The 25,451-nt window shown below is 44.6% G+C and overlaps 1 protein-coding gene across 2 annotated transcripts in view; it reads right to left on the bottom strand.

The window, feature by feature from the left end:
* The window catches only part of FARP1 (FERM, RhoGEF (ARHGEF) and pleckstrin domain protein 1 (chondrocyte-derived)), a 282,892-nt gene that overhangs the window by 28,062 nt on the left and 229,379 nt on the right, over positions 1-25,451 (bottom strand). The window contains exons 13-16 of one of the 2 annotated variants that reach the window (XM_012644448.1): positions 25,160-25,409; positions 11,503-11,690; positions 10,316-10,405; positions 9,100-9,233 (exon numbers count right to left, since the gene is read on the bottom strand). In XM_012644448.1, coding sequence (XP_012499902.1) covers positions 9,100-9,233; positions 10,316-10,405; positions 11,503-11,690; positions 25,160-25,409 — 662 coding nt within the window. The remainder of the gene's footprint in view (positions 1-9,099; positions 9,234-10,315; positions 10,406-11,502; positions 11,691-25,159; positions 25,410-25,451) is intronic. The other variant, XM_012644449.1, reaches the window with a different exon arrangement.

Raw genomic sequence — 25,451 nt, 5'->3', positions numbered from 1 at the left:
ATTTGCCAGCTACTGCTCTCCCGCTCCCCAGCCCCTGCTTTGTAAAATCTCAGTCCTTGACCTTTGAAGCAAGACATAAGCCAACTGACCACTCCAAGGTTTACCCCGTAAGAAACCAAGACATTTTCATACATTTATGCTGTAACTTTTCTGAACATCTATTGTGTGCCAGGCCGTGTTAGTTGTGCTAATGAGAAAGAATGTAGTTCTCCTTCTTCATTCTTTAGATTACTGCTGTCCAACAGAACTTCCTGTGACGATGGAAATGGTTTCTATACCTGCCATCCAGTACAACAGCCACTGGCCACATGTGGCTAACAAGCACTTCAAATGTGGCCAGTGCTACTTAGAAACTGAATTGTGATTTAAATTAATTTCCGTTTAAATTGCTGCATGTGGCTAGTGGCTACCATATTGGACAGCACAGCTTCAGATGTTCTCATTTATCCTTTTCTTAGAATGTGAGACTTAAAAACTGTCTCAAAATCTTTTCGAGGAAGACGAGGCATAAAAGGACTTAAAACCAAAATAAAAATGAGCCTTGCCCGGGCACAGAAGCTCATGCCTGTAATGCCAGCACTTCGGGAGGCCAAGGCGGGTGGATCACTTGAGGTCACGAGTTGGAGACCAGCCTGAGCAAAAGCAAGACTCCATCTCTACAAAAAACAGAAAAATGAGCTGGGTGTGGTGGCACCACCCTATAGTCCCAGCTATTTTGGGAGGCTGAGGCAGGAGGACTGCTTGAGCCCAGGAGTTTGAGGTTGGAGTAAGCTATGATCACGCCACTGCACTCGTGCCCAGGTAACAAAGTGAAACCCTGTCTCAAAAAAACCAAAAAAGCCTCAATAAGAGTTTTGGTGCAGTTCACCAAAAAGAAACCATTCATTCATTCAAACAAGCAAACGTCATGCTGACTTCCAACGTGGAGTCAGTGACACAGGAATGGTTGGTTGTCCCTGGAGGAACCTGTGGTCTTGGCAGAGCATTAAGAGACCACTAAGTAACTGAGCCCTGAGGCAGGCAGTGGTTAGTGCAGGAGAGGGAGGAATCAGGTAGGAGAGGAGAGGGAGCCAGGACTTCTAAACTGGGCTAAATCAATTTGACAGGAAGAAAGACCAACGCAGTTAAGTGACTTTGCTGAATTACAGTGTGACTCAGGACTCCTGAGCCAGGTGGTGTCACCCTAACTTCCTGCTTGCCACTGAATTCATTAGTGCGGGAACACTGGGAGTATTTAAAGCCTGCAAGGCACTGGGATCCAATACCCCAGAACGTTCCATGAGAAAAGGCACTGCTGGCTGATTTTCGCTGAAAGAAAAAAGTTTTTACTACCCCTCAATAAATGCACTGTGCTATGGCCAGGAAGTTCACATTGTATCCCGTCTGGCAAGAATGATCTAATCTTGAGCAAAGTGTGTAGGGGCAGTGTCTATAACTCTATCAGGTAAGTAGAGGGCTTCTCTGCAGTGAACCTTTGCAACTGATTTGATCTTGGGCAACAGCAAAATAATACAGAAATCAGATCCTTTCCTTACATAGGTGTGAGAAACAGTCGATAGATACCAACTGTGGGGGAACCGAAGCTTGCTCACCATATAAAATGTCTGCACAAATGAAGTCGGCCTGTACTTCCCTGTGTTGCAACAATCAGCTTTCACTGGCAGCCTTTCGAGGGCATGGGGCCTGGCTGCGATTCGTCCTTGGCGTTCTAGAGATGAAGCGTGGCGGCGGCTGCTTCTCAGCGTCGAGGGGAAGCATGGAGGGGTGCGCGCTCAGGCCTGGCTGGCACACCCGCATCACCCATGGCCAACACTCGCCTCTTCTGAGAGAGGACGTGAACAAAATCTGGCTTCTTCTGGTTTAAGGTAGAGCTCCCCTCCCGAGTGGTGCTGGCGGCCACTGCAGGGGGCCCCCAAAGGTCAGGAGGAAGGACAGTGTCTCTGTCCAACCTGCTCACAGAAGCCTGGGGATGGGGGTTAAGCTCAGGAAAACAGGTGGCCAGCCATGGGCCTCCTTCCTCACGTCGTCGTCCCATGAAGATCCCCAGTTCAAACACAGGCCAGAAAACATCAAAGTTACACCTCAGGAGAAAAGCCCAGCATCTGACGGACTGAGACGGCGGCTCCGTGACCCTTACTGCGTCACTTAAGAAAGGTAAGAGTCTCTGCATTCACATCCCCATCTGTTTAAAACAAGGCCCCCTGGCCTTCACAGGGCTGTTGGCAGCAAAGGGAAGCGATAATGCAAGACGAACAGAGTCTCCAAGAATGGGGAACGTGAGAAAAGGCAGGCACTGTGAGGTTTGCATTTAGACTAAAAATGCACTTGGGAAGGTCTCAGCTTTAAACTTGACCCGTGCAGGCCTGTGACGCTGCCGTGAGCACTGACGCATGCGCACCTGAGTCCTCACTTTCAGTTCTTTCAGGCACATACCTAGGGTGGAACTGCTGGATCGCATGGTAATTCTATGTTTAATGTTTCGAGGAAGCCCTGTGATTTTCCTTTTAATGATACCCAGTGCGAAGACTGGAAACTTCAAAGAGCTGGTAGAATGAAGACAAAAATATTTTATTCGTTTTTGTTCTATGACAGTCCACTGGTGCTGCTATAAAGATGCTCCACTGTTTTGTGCAGTGAAACAATTTTTGGACCCATTCAGTCACCTCCACTCTGCTTCAGCCACTGATTGTCACAGTGAGACGACACTGCTCACCTGTGAAATTCCCAGTCACGGCCTGTGAGGCATCCCGTCCCTGAAAGAGCCTCCTCTCTGCCCTGGAGGGACCTCCAATCCCTCAGGGACGCCCTCCTCGCATCTCTCTCACCCCTGTGGCTCTTCCTCCCTCACACCAAAAACGACCTTCCCCAAACCATCCTTCCTTCCTGGTTACCATTCTCCAAACCCCACTCTCCTCTGGACTCTCACCCTGCTCACTCATTCTTTTTCCAAATCTCTGGTGACAACTTCTGCTTCCTTTGCTGGCTCTTGAGCTGCCACAATCTACACTGATGCCAAGAAAGTCATCATAAATGGCGGACGGTCCAGAAGATTCTGTCCCTGGCACTCTTTTCCTCTCAACATTCTGGTCCTTAAAGATCTGACTCTTCTTGTGGATACTTCCCGAACTCTCACCTCCATGCCTGGCTTCTTCCCCAAGCGGGGATCCACACTTCTGACTGTCTGCAGCCCTTGCGGCGGACCCCTCGAGATCACAGTGCCCAGGGCAAGCGCATCTCCCCTCATCACACTCATGTCTCTCATGTCCCTCCCATTCTCCTGACCGTCCTCCCTGCTGACTGCATTCAAAGCCCCAGAGGGCCTCCTTCCTTCCCTGATTGCTTGCCGAGCTCTGACCTCTCAGTGACATCTCAGCATCCAGCCCTTCTAGCTCTCCTGGCTACACTCCGGCACTGCTTCTCACGTGACCTGGGCTCAAGTTTCTTCCCGAACAAGCAGCTGATCCTCCTGGAAAACTGCATGTGCCCCACGGCCGCCTCCAAGAGCCTCTTTGCAGGAACGCCCACCGTCTCCCAGCTCCCTTGCGGCTCGGAAGCTGGGTTTTGCGCACTGCAGGATCCCCGGGGCTCTGCGCGTGAGCAGCCCTGCAGTGCCCCCCGAGGAACCAACTGGCCGGCTTTCGCTCCACGCCTGCCATCGTCTCAGGCCTGGCACCTGGAGTCCTGACGGGCTGCCAGAGGCTGAAGTGGCTGTCCCCGAACACATTTGAACAGCTGAGTAAACCTTTCTTGCTTTCAAAAGGAAAGGCACTCTTCAAGTTTTTAGAATTCACCAAACCAGTTTCCTTGTTCTGGAAGAAATGGTAACTTGGGCTTTGCCAGCAGGAAGTAGGCCTTGGGCGCCCATCCTCTACTCAGGTGTGTTGATTTAAGAGAAGCTGACATTTGGATAGGGGCAGGTGTGTTTACCAAACCCAGGTTCAGCCTAATCATTCCGGAAAACTTCCTGATGCTTTCTCTGCCCTGTAATCTCCCACTGTCGATGGAAGTGCATTATGACCCGGGCAGGACTGCCAAGGGGAAACCATGATGACTGGATCACTTCTATACCAGACACTGGGGAACTTTCTGTGCATGATAAACTTTAGCTGTATTGCCATTAGCAACAATAATTTAAAATATCATCACTAAATAAAATCTGAAGTTCAGTTAATAGTAACAGACCAACACTGGTTTCTTAGTTTTGACAAATCTGCCTTGGTGACGTAAGATGTTAACTTTAGGGGAAGAGATGGATGAGGAGTGTACGGGAACTCTATTGTCTCAGCAACTCTTCTCTACATCTAAAATTATTTCACCTTTATCTATTTATTTATATATTTTTTCAGGCACAAGGTCCTACTCTGCCACCCTGGCTGGAGTGCAGTGGTGCAATCATAGCTCACAGCAGCCTCGAACTCCTGGGCTCAAGTGATTCTCCCGCCTCAGCCTCCTGAGTAGGTGGGATTATAGGTATGTGCCACTGCATGGGGCTAATTTAAAAAAATTTTCTTCTAAGACACAGGGGTCTCACCATGTTGCATAGGCTTGTCTCGAACTCCTGGCCTCAAGTGTCCCTCCCATCTCAGCTTCCCCAGTTGCTGGAATTACAGGTAAAATTATTTCAAAATAAAAAGGTTATTTTTAAAAAAAGATCAGGCCAGTTGGGTGGCTCACACCTATAATTCCAGTGCTTTCGGGGGCTGAGGTGTGAGGATTGCTTGAGCCCAACAGTTCGAGACCAGTCTAGGCAACATAGCAAGACCCAGTCTCTACAAAAAAATTAAAAAATTGGCTGGGCGTGATGGCATACACCTGGAGTCCAGATTACTCGGGAGGCTGAGGTGGGAGGATCACTTGAGCCCACGAGTTTGAGGCTGCAGTGAATTGTGATTGCGCCACTGCACTCCAGCCTGGGAGACAGAGCAAGACCCTGCTTCTTTAAATAAATTAAATAAATAAATAAATATTTTAAAAAAGATCAGCTTCCCCCCTTTCTGTGTGCAGGCTAGTACACTAAGTCCTTTACAAACATTGACCCATTTAGTTTGCGTAGCAGCCCTAGGAGGTAGACTCCAATCCACATTTTACAGATGAGAAAAAAGGCTCAGCCAGGTCCCCAACAGTGGAACACAGATCTCAGGTGGTGGGATCTCGAATTCGGATCTTACCCATCCCAATCGACATGGGCCGACTTGTGTTCCCACACCACAAATGAAAAAAAAAAGAAGAAAAAAAAAGTGTGTATACACATACATACATGTGATACACACACACGGTCTGTCAGGAACCCCGTGTGACCTCCTTTGTTAATAAACTTCCCTTTGATCCACTCCACTCGTGTGCTCATGGCTCACGTGTTCTGCAAGGTAGACTGGCGGTGCCACTCCGTGCTCCCGGACACGGCACCTGCATCTACGAGAGCCCTGGCCCTCGCTGCCTCTGATAGCACAAGTCCCCCGTGGGCGCAGCCTGACACTCCCACACTCACCTACCCACTCACTGAAATGTTCCTTCATTCGACTCTTGTAGAATAAAGAGACAAGAATTATAACCAGTCTGTGACAGGCAACCTGAAGAATCATAGAATTTTAGGTTTGTCAGAGGCCCTGCAGGGTCAATTGCTCCAGAAAAGGTCTTTATCACAGTCATGCCAAGAAGGACTTTAAAACCACAAATTTCTGGGTTTCACCCCCGAAGTTCTGATCCAAGAGGGCTGGAAAGGGCCTGGCAATCTGCATGTTTCTTTTTTTTTTTTGAGACAGAGTCTCACTGTGTTGCCCGGGCTAGAGTGCCATGGTGTCATCCTAGCTCACAGCAACATCAAACTCCTGGGCTCAAACGATCCTCCTGCCTCAGCCTCCCGAGTAGCTGGGACCACAGGCATGCGCCACCATGCCCGGCTAATTTTTTCTATATATTTTTAGTTGTCCAATTAATTTCTTTCTATTTTTAGTAGAGATGGGGTCTCGCTCTTGCTCAGGCTGGTTTCGAACTCCTGAGCTCAAACAATCTGCCCGCCTCGGCCTCCCAGAGTGCTAGGATTATAGGCGTAAGCCACCGCGCCCGGCCAACAATCTGCATTTTTCAAAGCCCCCTTTCTGGACCCAGAGCCCCAGTGACCCTGATGCACTGCCTGGTTTGGGGTTTTGCTCAACAGATGAATCCCTTCTGGAAAGGGACTGCCAGCCGCCGCTGCAGACCCCGAGGTAGAGGAGCTTCTCTCTGCTGTGCTGCACTCAGTCCTAGGAACCCTTTTTAATAAGCAGGCAATGTTGACAGCTACAGATGCAGAGAGACACTGGTTTCTCTCTTTGTTAGCCTGCTGGCTCACGCCAAACTCACTGCCACTCAGCCTTTTCCCTTGGAATCCCTGCCAAGCCAGGTCTTCCTCATGGTGCTGGAGGAATTGATTAGACGAACTTGACTGCAGCCCTTTCCACGGAAGCCTGGCAAGTGTCATCTATTGGTCTGGGTCCACAGTCACAGGGCTACTGCAGGTCATGTCACTTGAGCTGATTGTTGACTGACTGCTCTCTCTCTAGCTCTGAGTCTTTTACATGTGTCTGGTATCTTCTGTAAAACATGGGTACGATGATGGATTTTTGGAAGATATGCTATTGAAAACCCTCTGGGAATCAAATGACATCAGCTGCTTTCTAAGCAAGTGGATATTCTTTCACAGATAAGGGCCAGATGCTAAAGATTTATGGTCACAGAAAAATCCATGAGTATGGCATTTATTCCTAAAATGAGATGTATCAGACAGTTCTCTAAATCTCTCTCCGGTGGTGCCCTCCAGTGGAGGAGCCAGCTGAAGCTTCCATGATGCATCTGATAACTGCAAACTGATGACATCTCCTGTGTGCGGCCTCTCCAAAGTTATTTAAATCAACTGCCGCATAGATGGAAACTGCTGTAGTGACACCAGCTTGAGCTGCTCAGAGCCTACAGGAAGATTTAAGACTGTGTTAACACCTATCTGACAGGCCAGGACACAAACGGTTAAATGGGTTCTCCAGAGTTGGAAGGTCTTTGACGCGGTGACGGTGATGAGAACGTGAGGGACAGAGGCATCAGAACAGGGACGAAGCAGCATGCAGGATGTGATCGAAAGGTTCCAGGTCAAGTTTGGAAAGTTAAAGTTAGATTTTGTAGAAATTTTATTTTTAATTTTGAAAAGTGGTATTTCTCTTATAGTCACGATACCAAGACTCTTGCCAGCTAACATGGCATTTTCAATTATTTCCCACTTCCAGGGAGGCTGACTTTGTACCTTCTGTTTCTCTGTTCTGGTTGCACTCTCCCCCCTGGGGCCTCTTAGGAAAGCCCGCCACCTCTTTCTCTCAAGGGAAGGCAAATTGCACAGGAATTATCTTCCAGGTGTAAAAAATGTACAAAGCTAGACACCACTTAGCGGGACCAGAGAGCTCCCGCTGGCCCCAGCACACTGGCTTCGTGAGGCAGGGCAGCAGCTCTGCTCAGCTGCTAAATTGAAACTCGAATGCCACAGTCCAGGATCACCTAAGGTCCCCAACCTTTTTGGCACCAGGGACTGGTTTCATGGAGGACAATTTTTCCATGGACCTGGTGGGGCAGTGTCATGGGTTGGGGGAGTTGCAGAACTCAGGCAGTGATGCGAGGCCCATTTGCTACCAGGCCACGGACTGGGGGTTGGAGACCACAGACCTAAGGCATGACAACCTCATATAGGACTCCTCCTTCGGGCCCTACAGTCACTAGATGCCTGAGACCACTTTACACCAAATTCTCAGCTGAGTGAGGATACACCATACAGTGGGTTCTATTTCTGCCAATAACACAGTAGAAGCCTTTTGCTGTTTTTTTTCCTGGCATTTTTCAAATGCATGTTTAGTAGACGATCAGCTCCTCATGTGTCTGTCTACATGTGATTGTCTCTAAAAAAAACCCTGTAAGAGTTTTTTGTAGAAGGTACTATTTTAGGTAAGGGTATATCAGATTTTGCATTCTACAGCATACAAAGTTTTTTCAGGTTTTTTGCACCTCCCAGATGAATGTTTTATTTGGTATAACCCAGAGTCAGCGAAACTGGGTGTGCTCTCCTTGGCGCCAGAGGTCAACAGGTCCGCACACGGCCTGTTGGACAAACAGAACTATTCCTCATGACAGATAGCTTTATGATAGATAACCAAGCGCCTGGGGTCTTGCAAACAAGCCAAGGCATCTCATTGTCCTGCATACGGTAATGAGGTAAAGAAGTTAAGATACAAGAAGTTAAGATGCAAACGTCTGCTTCCCTTAAGCAATCGTCTGGAAGGAATGAAAATGTGTTTCCTCAAGACGCCCAAGGTAGTCACGTACCAGGAAGTAGCTGCCGGACATAGAAAAAGTATATAATAAAGCGACTGGTAGAATTATCTATGGCAGTCTTGTATGTCCTGTGTGTGTCTGTGTGTTTCTTTCTGTGTCCATCCCCCGTTCTGCAATCCGGGCCGTGACACCTAACATTATTTTTAACCAGTCTGCTATTGATGGACATTCAGATCATTTATCTTTTAATTCTGAATCCTGCATTGGATGTGCATTTGTTCAGATGGAATTTCACACATTAAAATAGATCCTTATGCTAAACCAAGGTAAAAGTGTGTGTGCATGTGTGATGCACGTGTGTGTTATATAGGGCTCCAAATTTTTCAAAGCACCTTTTAAACACTGTGAAATATAATACACAAAACTGCACAAGACGTATGTACCTCACAAACGACCACAAAGAAGGCATCAGTGAAATACTGCCAACAGCCCCTGAAGCCTTCACACACCTCTGCTCGTTACAATCTTCACCACCCCTCCAAAAGCAACTACTATCTTTATTTTGTGATAGTCACATAATTATTGACAGAGGAAAAAAAATGCATTTTGTACAACTGTAAACCAAAGGAAAAAAATTGAAAATGAGATCCAAACACATGTACAATTTAACTGAAAATTGCTTTAAGGTGGGCTGGTCTTAAGCCTGTTTCTTTCCTTTCCTCTTTGTTCTTGCCTGCTGTTTTTAGGGACAACATAAAAATACTACTAGAGAGAGGGAGAAAAAAAACTATTGAATATAATTGTACTCACCACAGGGCAAGTCGTTGCTCAATTTCCTTGAGAAAATTGGTATGAAATTTGTGCAAAGGTTCAAAATTTGGGAATATGAGACTTTTCAATGTTTCCGGCATGGCGTCCTCTTTGCTCACTGCGCTCTGAAACCACTGGGAATAAGAAGAGGGCACACTCAGAGGTATCAAGATTAATGACAGATGTTTGCAATGTTTCAGAAAGAACACTGCAGCCACATGTGATTGACTGGAGGACCAAGGGCTTTACTGCTAGGTTCTTAATGCTTCAGGAACACAGAGGTGTCCAGGCCTCACTGCCTGCCCTGTCTTTTGTTTGAATGGTGGGAGAAGCACCCATTTCTATATGATTGCTTTCTGAGTTTGTTACCCAGTGACTGTTGAAGCCAGGACAGACCTCTTAAACGGGCAACTACTAGAACCCAAACCTCCATTCTGGCCAACTCACTGGATAATCGCTAATATATGACAACTGAATACCCCCTGCCTCGTTCCTTTAATAGCTTCCATCTCTGTTCTTCTGTTAAAATGCTGAGCACGAAGGTGGCCAAACCAGGGGGATAAAGCAGCCACCTTTGCACAAAGTCACTGCTGTCGTTGAGCTGTGTGGGATTAGGTTCCACCCTGTTTTCTGAGCACCTGCCAATGGCCAAACACAAAACACACCCCAGAAGGAACAGAAACTCGATGATTCCAATTTCCCTCCCAATTGGCTAATTCTTTCCCAGAGTCCCAGGGTCAGAAGGACATCTGCAATGCCCTGAATTTGTTTCCAAGACTTAACAGGACTGATTAGAATAATCAAAGGCATTCTTCTGGCACACTGTGCTGACATGACTCAATTTATTATTAAAGATAAGATGAGGCCCCTGTTCACCTCTGGGGTCCTCCCTCAAATAAAAATAAGTAGTTACATCTGACAATGGGCAAATATTCTAGACAGGTGCATACAGACAGTAAAATGTTTAATTTTAATTTTCTCCACCATGGGAACTTCCTTCCTTTGCAATTAAAATCACAGTCACAAAATTTTTTGTATAGTATATTCCAAATTAAATATACTATTAGCATTTAATTTCTTTACCCCAGGACCAAAAGCCTTTCAACTGAAGTCAGAGAAACCCAACATTTAATTGGCTCTAGCTTCTCTTGAAAAGCTGAGTATTAATTGAGATAAATTATGTAATTTAATGCTTTAGGGGAAACAGTGCACATACCAAAGTGATGACTTCAAGGTCTTTCAGATACGTTCGCTCAGTGGTGGATACTTCTTTAGCAATGAAGTACGCTTTGTCAGTTGGGAATCTCTGTAAAATGCATCACAAAAACCAAGACACAATAACCATTTTAGTATAAGTCTCTAAGAATGCCCTGATTAAAGTGATATATTACTAACTGGAGATCTTTTTTTAGCTGCCATCGGGCTAAATAAACTCTTATTTATTCTTTTTGTGTTAGAGAAACTAGAATAAAAGAATGGATTGCCAGGATGAGAATACAGTCTAGGAAGGTTTCCTCCCAAGTAAATATCACCATCAGCAAGAGGACTCACATTAGGAAAATGCTAGAGGAATGTAGTCCGCAAGGAAACACACAGAAGATACTCTATCGCGTCCTTTGTCCTAGTGCCTTGGACTGGCAGTGTTGGTGTTTGTAAAATGAAAGTTACTTTGCAAGAACACAGGTGGCTGGATCTAAAGGGACCTGGGCAAGATCAGCTGGTGACACCATCGTGCCTCAGTTCCCTGGAGCCTGTCAGTTAGGCAGGCAGCCGGCACCACAGCAGAGCAGGCTGGCCATCGGGGTTGCTTTCTCTTGGAACAGTAAGTACAAGGAAGTCCCTGATACCTGCCTTCTTGCTCACTTCCCCAAGAGTCCACCTGATTCCACCGCTGGGTGCGTGCACAACAGAACCAAAAGGCCTGTACACCCGTGTTCACAGCTGCGCTATCCACAGTGGCCAAAAGGAGGGAACAGCATAGCTGTGGGTGACAAAACATGGCCCGGACGCACAATGGAGCGTCACTCAGCCTTAAAGAGGAAGTCAGCTGTGACCCAAGCTAGAACATGGAGGAACCTTGAGGATGCTACGCTAAGTAGAACAAGCCAGTCACAAGTAGACAAACACCGCATGATTCCGCTTGTCCGAGGTACTTAAGAGTGGGCAAATTTATAAGCCGGGTGACAGGGAGGGATGGGACGTTAGAGTTTAATGGGTGCAGAATTTCTGTTTGGAGATGGGTGGTGGGGACGGTGGCACAACAGTGTGGATGTACTTCATGCCACTGAACTGTATGTACACTTGAAAATAGTTAAGAGGTACATTTTATGTTATATGTTACTGCAATTTAAAAACCCACACACACGGGCACACACACACACCCAGGCAAGGCCCCCTCAGCACCTTCCTCCGGCCGTCCTCCTCGTCGTCCGTCCTCGGGCAGGCCTGGTCGTTGAGCAGCGGGCTGATCAAGGGAGAGGCCTGCTTGGTGTCGGGGCTCAGGTTGGGAGACAAGGTCACGTTGGCAGGGGCGGCTCCTCCCTGCGAGTTGACGGACAGCTCTGAAAGGTGAGGGCTACCAGTCAGGGAGCCTGTTTGGAGATGAGAAGTTTTAAAGAAAAGAAAAAAATCATTTTTTCTGGGATCTGATTTCTATTCACTACTTTCACCTTTTCAAACCTTTAGAACCTTGACTACCCTCTGGCAAATTTAGTACAATTCATTATTTTCTAGTTTTTTTCCTAAGTTGCATCTGCCTTAATATTAAAGACACCAAAGTATGAATAATTCAATGGAGCCCGGGTTACGTAAAAGGATAAGATGGAGAACTCTGCTTAGATAATTAGAATAGCTTAAAAGCATAGTGTATCCCAAAATAGTATTTTCATCTCCCAACTACTGCCTTCGCTTCTAAGAATTACTCAGGAAAGACACAGTATCTATATCACAACGAGACAGGGAGGAATGACTAGAAAATACAACTATACTAATAGGCATCTAAGCGACTGGCATACCTAGGACACACTACGTCTCGTAACAGTGGGTCACAGCTAACAGAAAGGTCAAGCAACTACCTCCCATTCTACAAAGGACAGAAGTAAGCTTGTTATACCTGGTGATGTCATTCCATGTCTCTCACTGTTTGGGACAGAAACACTAGCATCACATCACAGGCAAAGGTGGTCACTCAAAAATGCAAAGCCAGAGGTCATTACATTATCACAATTCCCCTTTATGAGTCAAAAAATGGCAGGTAACTTAATTAGTCCTTGAAAATGGATACTATAGTAAATAACATGAAAATGTATGTATTACCTATTACGAGTCAACCAAGGGGGATGTGCCCAAGACACTTCAATAATTTTCTAAATGTCTATACCTCAACCCACTGAAGCTGCATGGGATGTTTCAAAACATATTAATATTTCTAACCAAAGTGTTTTTATCTAACACTTATGTTTATGATCCTAATGCAGATTTACCAGAGCTAGTATTAGGTAAGTAAAGTTAAAGTAACCTGCGGTCGCATCTGTTGCCACTGTAAAGAAAGACAAGTCAATGCTTCCCCATTTTCCAGTGTACGGTTTCGGGCTCGCTGCTACTTGGCACCCAGGTAAGGAGCGCCATGGACAAGGTAAAGTGCGGTTTTCTGGAAGTAGCCCATTTTCTTGATTGACATCTATTCTCCCCCTCTGGAGCCATTCACATGCATTTTGAAATTACAAGATCCAACAGCTTAGAGTGGAGCTGATAAAGCAGGCGCAGTGACTTTGACCCCTGTGTGGACGAACCGTGGAGAAACCACCACCAGCCCCACCCTGGTCCCAGGTTGACCAGTTAGCTGTGTCACCAACACAGCGTGGGGAAAAGCCACCACACCCGGCGATCAATGAGAAGCAGATGTCCTGCCCACTGACTACTGGTCAGTAGAATGAAAGTTGAATAACAAGATTAGAAAACGTGAGGAAAAGGCATTTTAAAATCCTTCTGCTTTTAAATCCTCACATTTTTTCATACACCTCACTAAAATGAAGTCCTGTGTCAGACAAAGACCCCATCACCCCACACACCACCAGACCCAGAAAACCCCGGAGAAAAAGGCCAGAAATTGCTTCACAAATGTCAATTTTATTGACACTAGTGCACAACTGAATACAATAATTGCAAAAGAGTTGGAACTTGTCAAATAGAAATAGTGACAACAAATTAGAACTGCAGTTGTTTCAAGGTGCTACACTATTCTCTTTAAAAAAAAAAATCACAGAAAGTCAAAGTTTATCACTACATATAGGAATTAGAAAAGAGAAATTCTGGCAGTCTGGAGAGCAAAACATTTCATGCATTTGTGAGTTGCTGTTTGAGAGTCACTTTTTACTTGTCCACTGTAATCTGGCAAAATTCGGGGCTTACCTTTAGCTCTCACGCTGTGCGCGAGATCGGGTGAGGCAGTTATAAATGAGAGCATGCTGGGCCTTGACCCTGCAGGGACGTGGAACGGAAAAAGCGTTCACCTCATTGAAAGAGTTGGAGCCGAGAATAGAAAGGAGTTAGAAGGCGAGTGTGAGGGGGGCCCGGGTGCGAGGAAGCAGAACAGTCAGGACCTGGTGGCATCCTCAACAGACAGGAGACAAACTGCCACCCGGCAAGGGAGAAACAAGGGTGCACAAGCTCAAATACAGCCGCTTCCATCCTCGCAAGGTCAAAAGCTATTGTCCTTACTGCACCCCCTGGGAGCACTCATGTTTAGGAGACTGAGTAGGCTGAAAGGATGAGGTAACAGACTAGGGTTCCTGGAGAGGTGCCACCCTGCCAAGGCATGACAGTTCAGAGAGAGTCCTTCGGATTTGGAAGAATCCCTGTCGGACCACATCAGAGACAGGAGGTACAATACACAAAGCTGATTGGGAACTTCACAGTCCCCCATGTACCCAGGGAAACCTGGGGACAGTGGAGCATCAGCCCATGGGGTGTTGGGGGACAGCCTCCTACACTTCACTCCGCAGCTTAAGATGAATCAACTCCCTACTTTACGCCTGCAATACTCGGGCTCGGGGGGATACCCAGTCAGGGTGGTCACTTTCCTTTTCCCAAGAGGCTACTCTAGCTGGCATTGTGTACATTCCCAGTGCCTAAAAAGGGGGGATGAGTGTATTTAAACAGTAAGACCAACAAATCAATAAATATCAAGCAGTCTGGTCTAGAACTCTATCTGCAATTCTAAGGAAGGGAAAGGTCTGAAACTCTAAAGTTCAATTTTGCTAACTTGAGTTGCATCCCTGGAGAAGAGGCCCTCTTCTCTCTTTGCAAGTGAAACTACTCAAGGCTTTGAAAATGTATAGGTGACACGGTCCAAACAAAAATACGTAGAGCTCATTTACCATTCAGTGATAAGGAAATATGTCAACAAGGGCAATTAGAATTTGGCAGCTTGATGAGTAATTAAAATTCTCTTTTGACTTTGAGCCAGAGTATGTGGCAACAGTCTGTACAAACTGGTGTCCACACCAGCAGGTATGAAAAGCCGTGTCTACAGAAGGCCAATGTCCAAGGTCACAGAGTGATTAGAACTACATAGAAGCGATTTTCACTGAAGTAGTCCATTTTACAAAGAAGTAAACAAACATGGTTCTGTCGTTAGATAAAATGAGCCCAATTTCATTTATCCATACAGCTGTTCACATCTTGCTGTCTGTCACCTGCTTTGAAGGCACAGCCCCAGGCAATGGGGAAAGGAAATTGTGACTGACATTCATTGCTACTCAATGACATTATTAATGCCTTGGTATTTCTATCACTTTTTCCTTTACGACAAATTAACAGAAAATAATTTCTTTCATCAGAGAGCTCTAGGTAAATAATTTCGGGGGACCTCATGGGGAAGCACCTGATATTAAGGCAATAGATAGAAAATAGTTTAAAGAGATTAGAAAAAGATTGGTTATACCCTAGAAGTCTAGAAGCTTCTAATGTTTTAAAAATTATTTCCTGTTTCCAAAAATTGCCCTGCATTTTTTTAGTCATTCATTTACATTTAATAACTCTCAAATCCTTCGCCACTTCCCGATGATTTCATGACACCCCCATCCCTGCCACCATTAATCTATATGAAGAGGTTTGAGTTTATGTCATCCCCATGGACTGGAAATGCCCCTAATAATACTGCTCTCAAGGGAGGTATTTCTAGTAATTGCTTTTTAAAATCCTTTTAAATGTACACATTCTCATGGCACAAACAATTATGGAACTTCAAATTAGCACTGCTATATTTATGGATTTCAATTTATCACCCAGCTCAGAAACTGTCTGAGCTGTTCTATCTTTTTAATTTAAAATACATTCATCATTCTTCCCTCCTGGCTGCTCCAGGCATCACCCGGACTGCAGCACTGCTCGATCCGCTCTGCAGCGGAGGGACTGAAATGCTCGGGGAGGAGCCTTTATCATCAATGACACAGTCTGTGTCTTTCCTCCTCCTTTGGGGTTGGGCACAAGCTGAGTCTTACTCATCTGCCTCCTTGGCTGGTGTTAAAACCTTAAAACACAAACTCACTCAATCCTGGAAAAAGAAAAATGTTTCCATTCTATCTTTCAAGTAATAAAAATGGCACTTCCAATACTTCATTGGACCGGTGCTGTTTTTTAAATCGGTCAATAAGCTGGTCTCCTTTTTAAACTAGACAGGTATTATGAGAATATTCACGGAAATGAGAATATTGATTGCTTTCTCAATTTCTCTTTTTGAAATTTTGCAAAGTACCATTATAAAAAAATATCTAGGCATTTTCTTCAACACTGTCCCTTGCAAAATAAATAAAATTATTTATTTTGCAAGCTTCTAGATGCTGCTTATCTATCATGATTTATCTCTTGTTATTTGGTTCTAAAATATAGAAGATTTTATCACTATGTACCCACAACATGCTCCAGAGGCACATGCAGGAAATACGTTAGAGATGTAGGTGTTCATCTATTTTTTTTTTTTAAGGCTCTATTTAAATCTCTAAAAGAATACAATGAAATCTCTGAAGAGATCATCTGCATTTGAAAGCCAGTTATCAAAAACGAGCAGTATTATGCTGAATAAGAGGCAGTCTCCTGAGCAGGCAGCGCTCCCTACAGTCTCATATCTAAGCTGGGTCCCCTGCCCCGTGGATGCAGTGTAAAACACTGGCAGTATTTTATTGAAATTACAAGGTTCACGAGAAAAAGCAGGTTATAGGGTTACCAATATTAGCGGTGTTGTCCTCTTTTTAATACTTTAGGTGGTGGAGGGTAATGTATATGTGCTTCTTACACCCAGTTCCTTTAAGAAAAGTTTTACAAGCAGCTAACCACCGACTTCCCAGTTCATTATCAAGCAATTCAGAAAAGCAAAAGCGATGCAACTTGCAGAAAAATAAAGAGAGAAATGCACTAATGGGAGAATGGTAGTGAATGCACTAGCATGTTCTTACTCATAGGGAAGAGACAAAGGAGAATGTGCCTCTGTTTGAACATGGTGGTGACGGAGGTGACGGTGGTGCGGGTGACGGAGGTGACGGTGGTGCGGGTGGCAGCAGTGTTTGGGTTGGGGAACATGGTGCTTCGTACCAATGAAAAATACCATCTTGTACTCAGGACAATGTTTCCGCCATCAGTGGGAAAGAACAGTTACAACTGACAGTTTTTACAGCAAGATACCTGTTAGGACAAGTAAAAGCCTCTTCAGTTTGGATTAACAAGAGATATTAATACCGTGCATACACTGTGACACGAGCTTGGCCTTCCATGCTTAAAAGAACCACCAAGCTCATTGTTATTGGAGAAGCCAGCAATCTTCCCAGTGGTATAAATCCATGCTTTATTGAGGTACTGCACTCTTCCGCAGCGGAGAGATGAAATCAGACAGCATCTGTGAGAGCCTGCATTGTGGGTGCCCATCAAAATGAAAAACAGCTCATCAGCCATGAGAAGCCAACTAAGTGAGGCCTTCTCTGCATTCCCACCTACTGCTGCCCCTCCCAGCAAAACACACACAGCTGCATTCTCTTCTGGATGTGATCTATGTAAAGGCTGTGATCCCCATTTAAATAGATGTTCCCATTCAAAATATGACAGCAAATCCCTAGGCGGGCTGTCTGGGCTCCCCTGTGCAAGCCACCATCGCAGATGCGCTCTGTTTCAGTGAGACCTCTCCCCTAGCTACAGTGATCCTGGTGGCTTCCAAGGATCCCCCCACCCCCACACACTGCTCAAAGAATGAAACTGGAAAAGCAAAGTCATCGATTCACTTTCTCTTTTCCCACCTTAGTGAGATATGGCACCACTCAGGGTGACCACCTGGGATGCTTCCAAGCGAAAGTGTTTAGTTAACAGGATCACTGTATTCTAGAGAAGACAGGTATTCCAAGTACAAATTGGTATTCGGCAGTGTTAAAAAAAGAAAAAAAAAAAGACATCAGACAGTGCTCCAACAATGCAGGGAACAGAAGATATACCATGCTTTGAGGATAAAGACAGAACGTTGAAAACAAAGCTTTTTCTTCTAGATAGGTACATGCTGACAAAACACTGCATACAATGGAACAACAGAAAAATGTTTTCTCAAATTCATTAAACAAATGACAAAAATGAGAATGAAGTCCCCAGCCTTTTCTATTTTAAAATTAATTCGGTGTATTAGAAATTGTTTAATAAAACATTATCTATAGTATTAAATATACACACAGAGAGAACAGAAGGGAATTGGATTAATAATATAGGCCAAGCTTGTGAGATTTGGTTAGTTAGGGTTCATGACAACTTTCCAAGGCAGAAAGGGGGAAAGAGGGATTGAATCCATCAGCCATTCCAGGTGCTTGGCAGAGAGCAGCTAGTGTGCGTGTAACTAGGCAAGGCCTGTTGCTGGTCTTTCTATAAATCACTGCAGGCAAAGTGATAAAGGCTTTACTTCTGACAAAGGAACTTTGAGGCCCAGGAAGAAGGAGTTGTTAGCTTGGTTTCATGAGCCAGGAAAGGTCATCTGTGGGGAGTAACAGACCAGTCCCCACACCACTGCAGGTTCCTAAGTGGCCCTTCTACTGTTTCCCACTTTAGGTGCAGCTGACAACCCAGATTCATAATAAAGTAGACTCACCACTTCCAAATTCCCAGGACCAGCACCAGCTGCACCTCCTACTCCAAAGCACAGCTCATCACTGTTTGGTCCTTTTACTACACAGCCCGCCATCCAGGGTCCTCACTCCCTTCTTAGTGGCCCTGGTTTGTGTGCTTTTGCATTTTGTAGTTTTTTCTAACTACTCCTCAATATTCTGAAATTGCCACGCCTGGCTCTGGCAGCAAGCGACAGTCTCCTGCAGCAACATTTTCCATGACCACACCAGCAGCACCGACCTCGCAGAGTGAACCTTTTGGACTGGCTTGCAATGGCTCCTGTAGATCAGATATCCTGCGTCAACAGTTGATTTTTAATCCTCCCTACTTTCAAACAGAAAGACACCCCAAAACACATCGGAGTAACTTGATCTAGAGCTCACAGGAAGAAGCAAATGAGCTGCCTCTCCTGCAAGTTATAACCAAATGTCAGAGGCCAAGAGGATGCTGAAGGCTCCGTTCCCAGGCGACACTGTGATGTCTGCATCTCGAGGCCAAGCCACGCTGAAATCACCCTCAGCGAATCAGGGTCTATTCAATTGTTGAAGCTTTCAGGAAAAGAAGACTTTCTAATTCTTTCCTAGCTTCCACCAGGATGTTTAATTATTTTTACTATTAATAGAAAAAAAAAAGTTCCTTGTGCTAGAGGTTCTGTCTGTGGGGTTTTTTTTTTTTTGGAGTGATGTGCTGTTTATTTTACAAAGCGAGGTCTTTCTTCAAAACAAGAATCTACCATCCTCCCAAACACACATGTGGCATACAAGTCAGCATTTACAACCTTTGCTCACAGGGGAACTGCAGACATCTCTCCAGGTTACAAGCAACCCTTTTTAAGTATGTACCCAAACAGGTGGCAGCCAGGTCACTTTTGATCTTTGATGTCTACAACTCCAGGCCAAATCATCATGAAGATTTTTTTTTTTGCTTTTTGTTATATTTTTTAATAAAAAGAAAATTGCTATATTAAGCAGCATGCTAATTTGGGTCTAAAAGCCATGGCTTCATTTTAAATCCCAGCAACTGGTATTAGAGGTATGCACATATGTTCACTAGAGACCTCGTTTCCCTGTATTAAGTTTCACTGAATTAAGCAGAAACAGATGGAATTAAACTAACAAAGAAAAAAAAAAAAAGCACCAGTAAATTCTTTAATGTCACCAGAGTAAATTTCTTTAATCACTTCCTGCTTGTAGAGGTTCATTCGACAGTACCTTTGCTGCCATATGTTCTTAAGGGTCTGGCTACCAGGGCTCCACATGCAACTCTGCAGACAGCCACCCGCAATGGATTATTTTGAAATGTTCACCTCCTTAAGGTTCAAAGACACTTGCTCTGTTACAGGGATTGCCTAGAAAGACTCTTTTGTAGTTCGATTTGTGAAATTTAGCAGCAGTAGAATAGACTCATGCCATGAAATTTGACGAAGGCCAGCCTTAGCGGGACTAAGCTCATGACCACCAGAGGAGAAATGTTTATACTCCACAAGAGCAAAGAGCTTTTCCGGGGAATATAACTCTATGAGTTCTTAAGATTCTGGCTAATTAGAATAAGGTCCCAGGCAAAGAGAAAAGATCAACATAGAAGCAAATAAATTCAAAATAAACCTGATGGGTAAGAAAGCCCCAAATTTCTTAATTTAAGGCTGCATCTACCTGTAACCCAATCATTCACTAATGGCTACAGTTCCACCAAATCCATTTGGTATTGAAATATGGAACAATGTTTTAGGTGGAAAAAGTTGATTAAAAGCATATGAACACTGATTATTAATATGAAAAAGCGATCTGTGTGCACACTGACAACATTTTTAACAATATTTAAAATGACAGTTTAATATTTAAATTTTGTCTTTAGAAATTGCTTGATAACACAATCAAAATGATTCCCCGGGGCTAATCTAGAAGTTGGGTTTCTGACATACATGCAGGACAGACTGGATTTTGTACACTCAGTGGAAATTTCTAGAGGCTCATGCTATAGTTTAGTTTTGCAGGCCTGGCTTTTTCAGGATTGCGTGGTTTGAATCTTCAAAGAAGTTCTTGAGAATAAAATGAGGGTAATTCACATTTTAAGTGCAGGCCACGGAGCACAATTTGGTGAGATAAATCTGTGAGAAATTTCCAAATATGAATCACACATGCAGGAAAGAACCTGGCCCACAGACTTCCTCTAATTAAATGCCTGTCTAATAAAATCTCGTCAATGGCATACAGATGACTGTTAAAGGAGCTGAAGTAATTCATTTCAAGTTCTGGAACTCATTAAATGCAGTTCTTCATGCTAAAAGAATTTCTTGCATCTTTATTTTGCCCTTAACAAGCAGCAGCAAAAGCCACCACAAAGGGGTCTACAATTTACATATTTTAAAATAATATCCAGCAAAAGATATTAATGCAAGGAGGCCCTGGAGTAGCTGAGAGTGGCTTTAAGATTTGAGTTTATGGGAGGCCGAGGCGGGTGGATTGCTCAAGGTCAGGAGTTTGAGATCAGCCTGAGCAAGAGCAAGACCCCGTCTCTACTAAAAAATAGAAAGAAATGATCTGGACAACTAAAAAAAAAAAAAAATACATATATATATATATATATAAAATTAGCTGGGCATGGTGGCGCATGCCTGTAGTCCCAGCTACTCGGGAGGCTGAGGCAGGAGGATCGCTTGAGCCCAGGAGTTTGAGGTTGCTGTGAGCTAGGCTGACGCCACGGCACTCACTCTAGCCAGGGCAACAGAGTGAAAGTCTGTCTCAAAAAAAAAAAAAGATCTGAGTTTACATAGGGTTTGTCCTGCAGCCATGGCCTTAGGATATCGGCTGGTATCTGAAAGCTGGAGGCCTGGCTTCCTTGCTGAGTGGAGAGACCACTAGCTAGTGTCTTAGAAACCCTTTGGGAATCTGAATGAATTCACAAGTCTCTAATCTCTGCTCCTTATTCTTCACACCCACCCCATCTGTGACCTTTGACTCTTAGTTCAACTTTATGCACATGTATGTTCCTCTTAAGCCACACAGTGAGACTGCGGGCCTGGAACGACTTGGGGACTGGAGTCTCCCAGAAGTTAGAGGGCAGGGAGGGCGAGATGGTAGAATTTGTTGTTTTTTCCTGAGCTCTGCACCGTTGACAGTGGGGAGACCACATTATCTCGGCAAACTTCCTCCACCAGGCTCCAATAATGCATAACTTTGCTTTTCCACCAATGTTATGGAATTTTTATTAGTGTAGGACAAGCTACCCTAGAGCCGAGTAGTGAATATTGGTGCAATATTCACATTCATCAGCACATGTGGCCTTTGAACAAACTATACTTTCTCTCTTTTAAGCACCAATAATCGCCCCAGGATCGTTGCTTTCATAAACATTGGCCAAGAAGCAGAGCTGGTACAGAACCAATGAGAGAAAAACTCTACAAGCAACTCTTAAAAGTGGAAAATCTTGTCAATACAGAACTGAGTATACCACCATTGATCAACCACTCTTAAAATACTTTAGGTAAAATCACTTCTGTAGGAAAAAGCTAAACAAAATAACTACTGGAGCATGATTTCCTTTGGAGGTTTATATTTGATGACTCGTATTACATGCTGGGTAAGTTAATATCTATTGCTCATTCATATGTCATTACCAGACTGCTATATAATTAGAGGTAAAAAGAAAATTCATTTGAACAAACCACCTTCACAAATAAAGCACAGGATTCCAAACTTGACTCTGCTTAACTCACATTTGACTAAACTTTCATATAGCAAATTGACACCATTTTCTACGTCCAAACAGAATATGTGAAAATGTGTTATAACTGCAGAACCCCACAATATAAAAAGTAGTGGTTCTTCCCACCAATTATGGCCTGTAATTGTTTAGGTAAGGTCTATACAATCTTTAATTGCCACATCTGATTTTAATTATTAATCTATACAAGACTCTCCAAAATTAAAATATTGAATCAAAAAGGTCCTATTGCACGAAGATATCACATAGACTAAAAAGGTAGAGTCCAGCGATCAAGGATATAACTTCAGCTTTGTCATGCAGTATCTGTATTACCATGAAAAGTCACTTAACTTCATCAGAACAAGTTTTCTCATCCATAAGATGAAGGTCTCCCTGGATAATCTCTAAGGTCCCTTCCAGTTTTAAAATTCTGTGATTCTGTTAAATATATAAATCTAAATCAAGATGTAAACAGATTACTTCAATGAACAACTTTCAAACTGTCCAATATTCAGTTTGATTTAATCATGCACTGAATCAAATGATTAGGAAAATAAAACAAGTTTGTATAAAACAGATTAAGTGTTCAGAATCTTTAAAACCAACTTCTTAACATTTATGTGGACAGATAATCATTTGTGAATCACAAGGTGAGTCAATACTTCTGTATTTTATTTACTGGTGCCAAATTCTACTCAGTGTCCTAAACTGAGTTTAGTTGCTCCCTTGTGAAAAGTCACATGATGAGTGCAGTTAAGGCCACTGGCATGGTGGCATGTCAGGGGTGTGTCATCATTACAACTCTTTTCAATAACTTTATAGTTACTTAAGATCTAAAAATTTTATTCTATAATTTATCTTAAGAAAAAAAGGTACCTAAAGCCATAAAGTACAAACAACAGGCTTTAAGAAAAAGCATTTCATTTGTGATGCTTCTCTCACTCTGCAAGCAAGCCAAAAATTCAGCTAACATTTTCACCACATTCCACTAGATTCTAGAAGGCAGTGAGGTCTGGTTGGAAAGTGACTCTGGGTTGCCCAGTAAAGCCATCTGGGGAGCTCAGCTGACACTCATGACCAATTAGATCAAAATCCCTAAGGTCAGGGCCCAGGCAGCACTATTTTTTAAAATGTCTCTAGTAATTCCAAAGTGCAGCTAAGGCAGAGAAACAATGAAAGTTAAAACCAGGCTCTTTGATCTAAAATGCAGGAATGCTGAGTGAAAGGCACTGACTTCAGTGGGTGAGATTTAAAAAGAAGTGAAATCTCTCACTACTTACAAGTTTGTTTTTTCTCCTCAGAGAAACGTCCAAGTGTCACTGTTCCCAAGAGTGTGGACGATAAGAATGTACACGTAAACCAACCAAGAGCAATGACACTGGAGAACGGTCCTTCCTTACTGTGCGAGATTCAAAAGCAGACATTTACTTTGCTGATCGACCGGTGACACCAGTGCCTATTGTGAGCTGTCACTTTTCCCTGCATCCCCACTCAGTAGCGTTTCTGTATTTCACCAGGAGATTCTGAGAGGCAGAACTATGACTTCTTAATAGCAATGTGATCCACCAATGCAAACCCAAACTAAACCAGCAATCCCAAGGAAATTACAATTCATTTGACAACCTTTCTAACATTTCATAAAAAGTCTGGAAAGTAGCAATAACCCCAAATTCTTCCCATTAAAATATTCATTATTCTTGACTAAGATTTCACCAACACAATCTCAACTAGGCATCAACTTACATCTGGCCTTGAATTTTGTCAATTTCTCTTTATGAGGCACAGAGAAGCAGCCCTCCTTTTAAAGAAGGGGGAAAGTAAAATCACCCCCTTTCCTGTGATCTCAACGATACTTCAGTTCAAACACTCAACCAATAGGAGGGTGATCTGCATGTGTAATTGAACATACACAGAAAATTGCTACGTACATATAACACACTATACACATTATCAGATTCATAATAAAGTCTTTCTTCCTAGTCTTCAACCAATCAAATTAACAAGCTCCTGGCAATTTGTCATTAGGACTTGCTGTTTATGATGTCCACCTTTTCTGGAAAGCCAGCCACTGGTGGCAAGTTTTGTTTTTCTTCAAGATACTACAAGTCAGGCATACCCTATCCAAACAGGTGCCTGTCCGAAACTTCCTCTTATAACTGTTGACTGACAATGAATGAATCACTAGAAGAGATCATCTCTATCGAAACCCTGGACTTGTGACCCCAGGCTGCTCACAGCTGAAGACTGGCCTCCTGGCCTCCTCACTCATCCTCCTCCTGCCCCTCACTCAAATGCAGGCCACGCAAGGACACCTGACTTCTTGGCAGCGAAGGGGAGCTCAGCGCGACGGGGTTTCCAAACACGAGGGGCTGGTGCCCGGGGCTCACCATGTCAGAGTCTGAGTCACTGGACTCAGTCCCACTGCTGGTGGAGCCCTCGGTCATCTGTAGGGGAGCCAGCTGGTCTGCCATCCTACTGGCATACGCGCACTGCACGGCGGGGACCTTTGAGAGGGGGCCCGTGAGAGGGGCGCCATTGGCTAGCATTCTACCTTCGGAAGCAGCCACTCCCTTTCCGTGGCCATCAAGCCTATCCATGGCCTCTGGAGTTGACGCCACCTGGCTAAGGATGAGCGGATCTGTCTCGGACTTGTTATACCTGCTGGGAAGATGCCGTAAGTATGGCCTTTGCAAGACCGGGGAACAGCTTTCGTAAGGAAGACCCTGGCTTGGGAGAGTGTCTTCCCCTACACTCCCCTCTCTAGGGTCATGTCCGTTTTCGGAAACATAGCCCTGAGACCCAGTCCTGTCCCAACTCATATTTGGACTTGAACTTCTGCTGCTGGGAGACAGCGGGGTGGCCGGGGGGCTGTGGCCAGATGAGCCCCTGAACATCTCATCTATCAGAGAGCTATGTCGTGGGAGTCTAGGGCTCCCGCTCATATCAAAGGTTATGTCTGCTGAATCATCATCAAGGAATTCTCTGGAAGGAGGCCGGGAGGACTTTGCAGAGTGAGGGGAAGCCCTACGCCTAGCCTCTATTTGCCTCTCATCCCGGGATAGCAGATAAACACCACTGGTCAAATCACCCTCATAATTGTCATTTGTTTGGCACCGAGACTGGGACGCTTGTTCTCTGAGGAGGTCGTACTCGCTATCTACGTCACTGCAGTCAATGAAAGGAATGGAAGTGCTGCTGCCCCTGGCAGCCCGCGATGCTGGACCTGTGCTTGGCTGCCGGGGCTGCGCTTTGCTCTGCTGCGTCCTGTCTGTGGCGACCTCCTCCTCTTCCTCCGCCGCTGGCCCCTTGGCGGCCCCGTCTGCCTGTGTGTTCCCCGCAGGGGGGCTCTTCTTCGGAGCAGGGCTGTGGTGTGGCCCCGGCTCGGAAACATTCAGTTCCTTTTCTTGGGGGCCGCTCTGGCCACCTGGGGATTCGGCACCTTCTCCAAACGTAAGGCTGGCGCTCTGCTGAGACTGGGTGGGGTGGGCGAGAGATGACGGGAATGGAAGAGAAAA

The sequence above is a fragment of the Propithecus coquereli genome, unplaced genomic scaffold (genome assembly GCF_000956105.1).
Source record: "Propithecus coquereli isolate 6110/MARCELLA unplaced genomic scaffold, Pcoq_1.0 Scaffold212, whole genome shotgun sequence".
Taxonomy (NCBI): domain Eukaryota; kingdom Metazoa; phylum Chordata; class Mammalia; order Primates; family Indriidae; genus Propithecus; species Propithecus coquereli.
The sequence above is the reverse complement of the archived record's forward strand: the minus strand, read 5'-3'. Positions and strand labels throughout refer to the sequence as shown.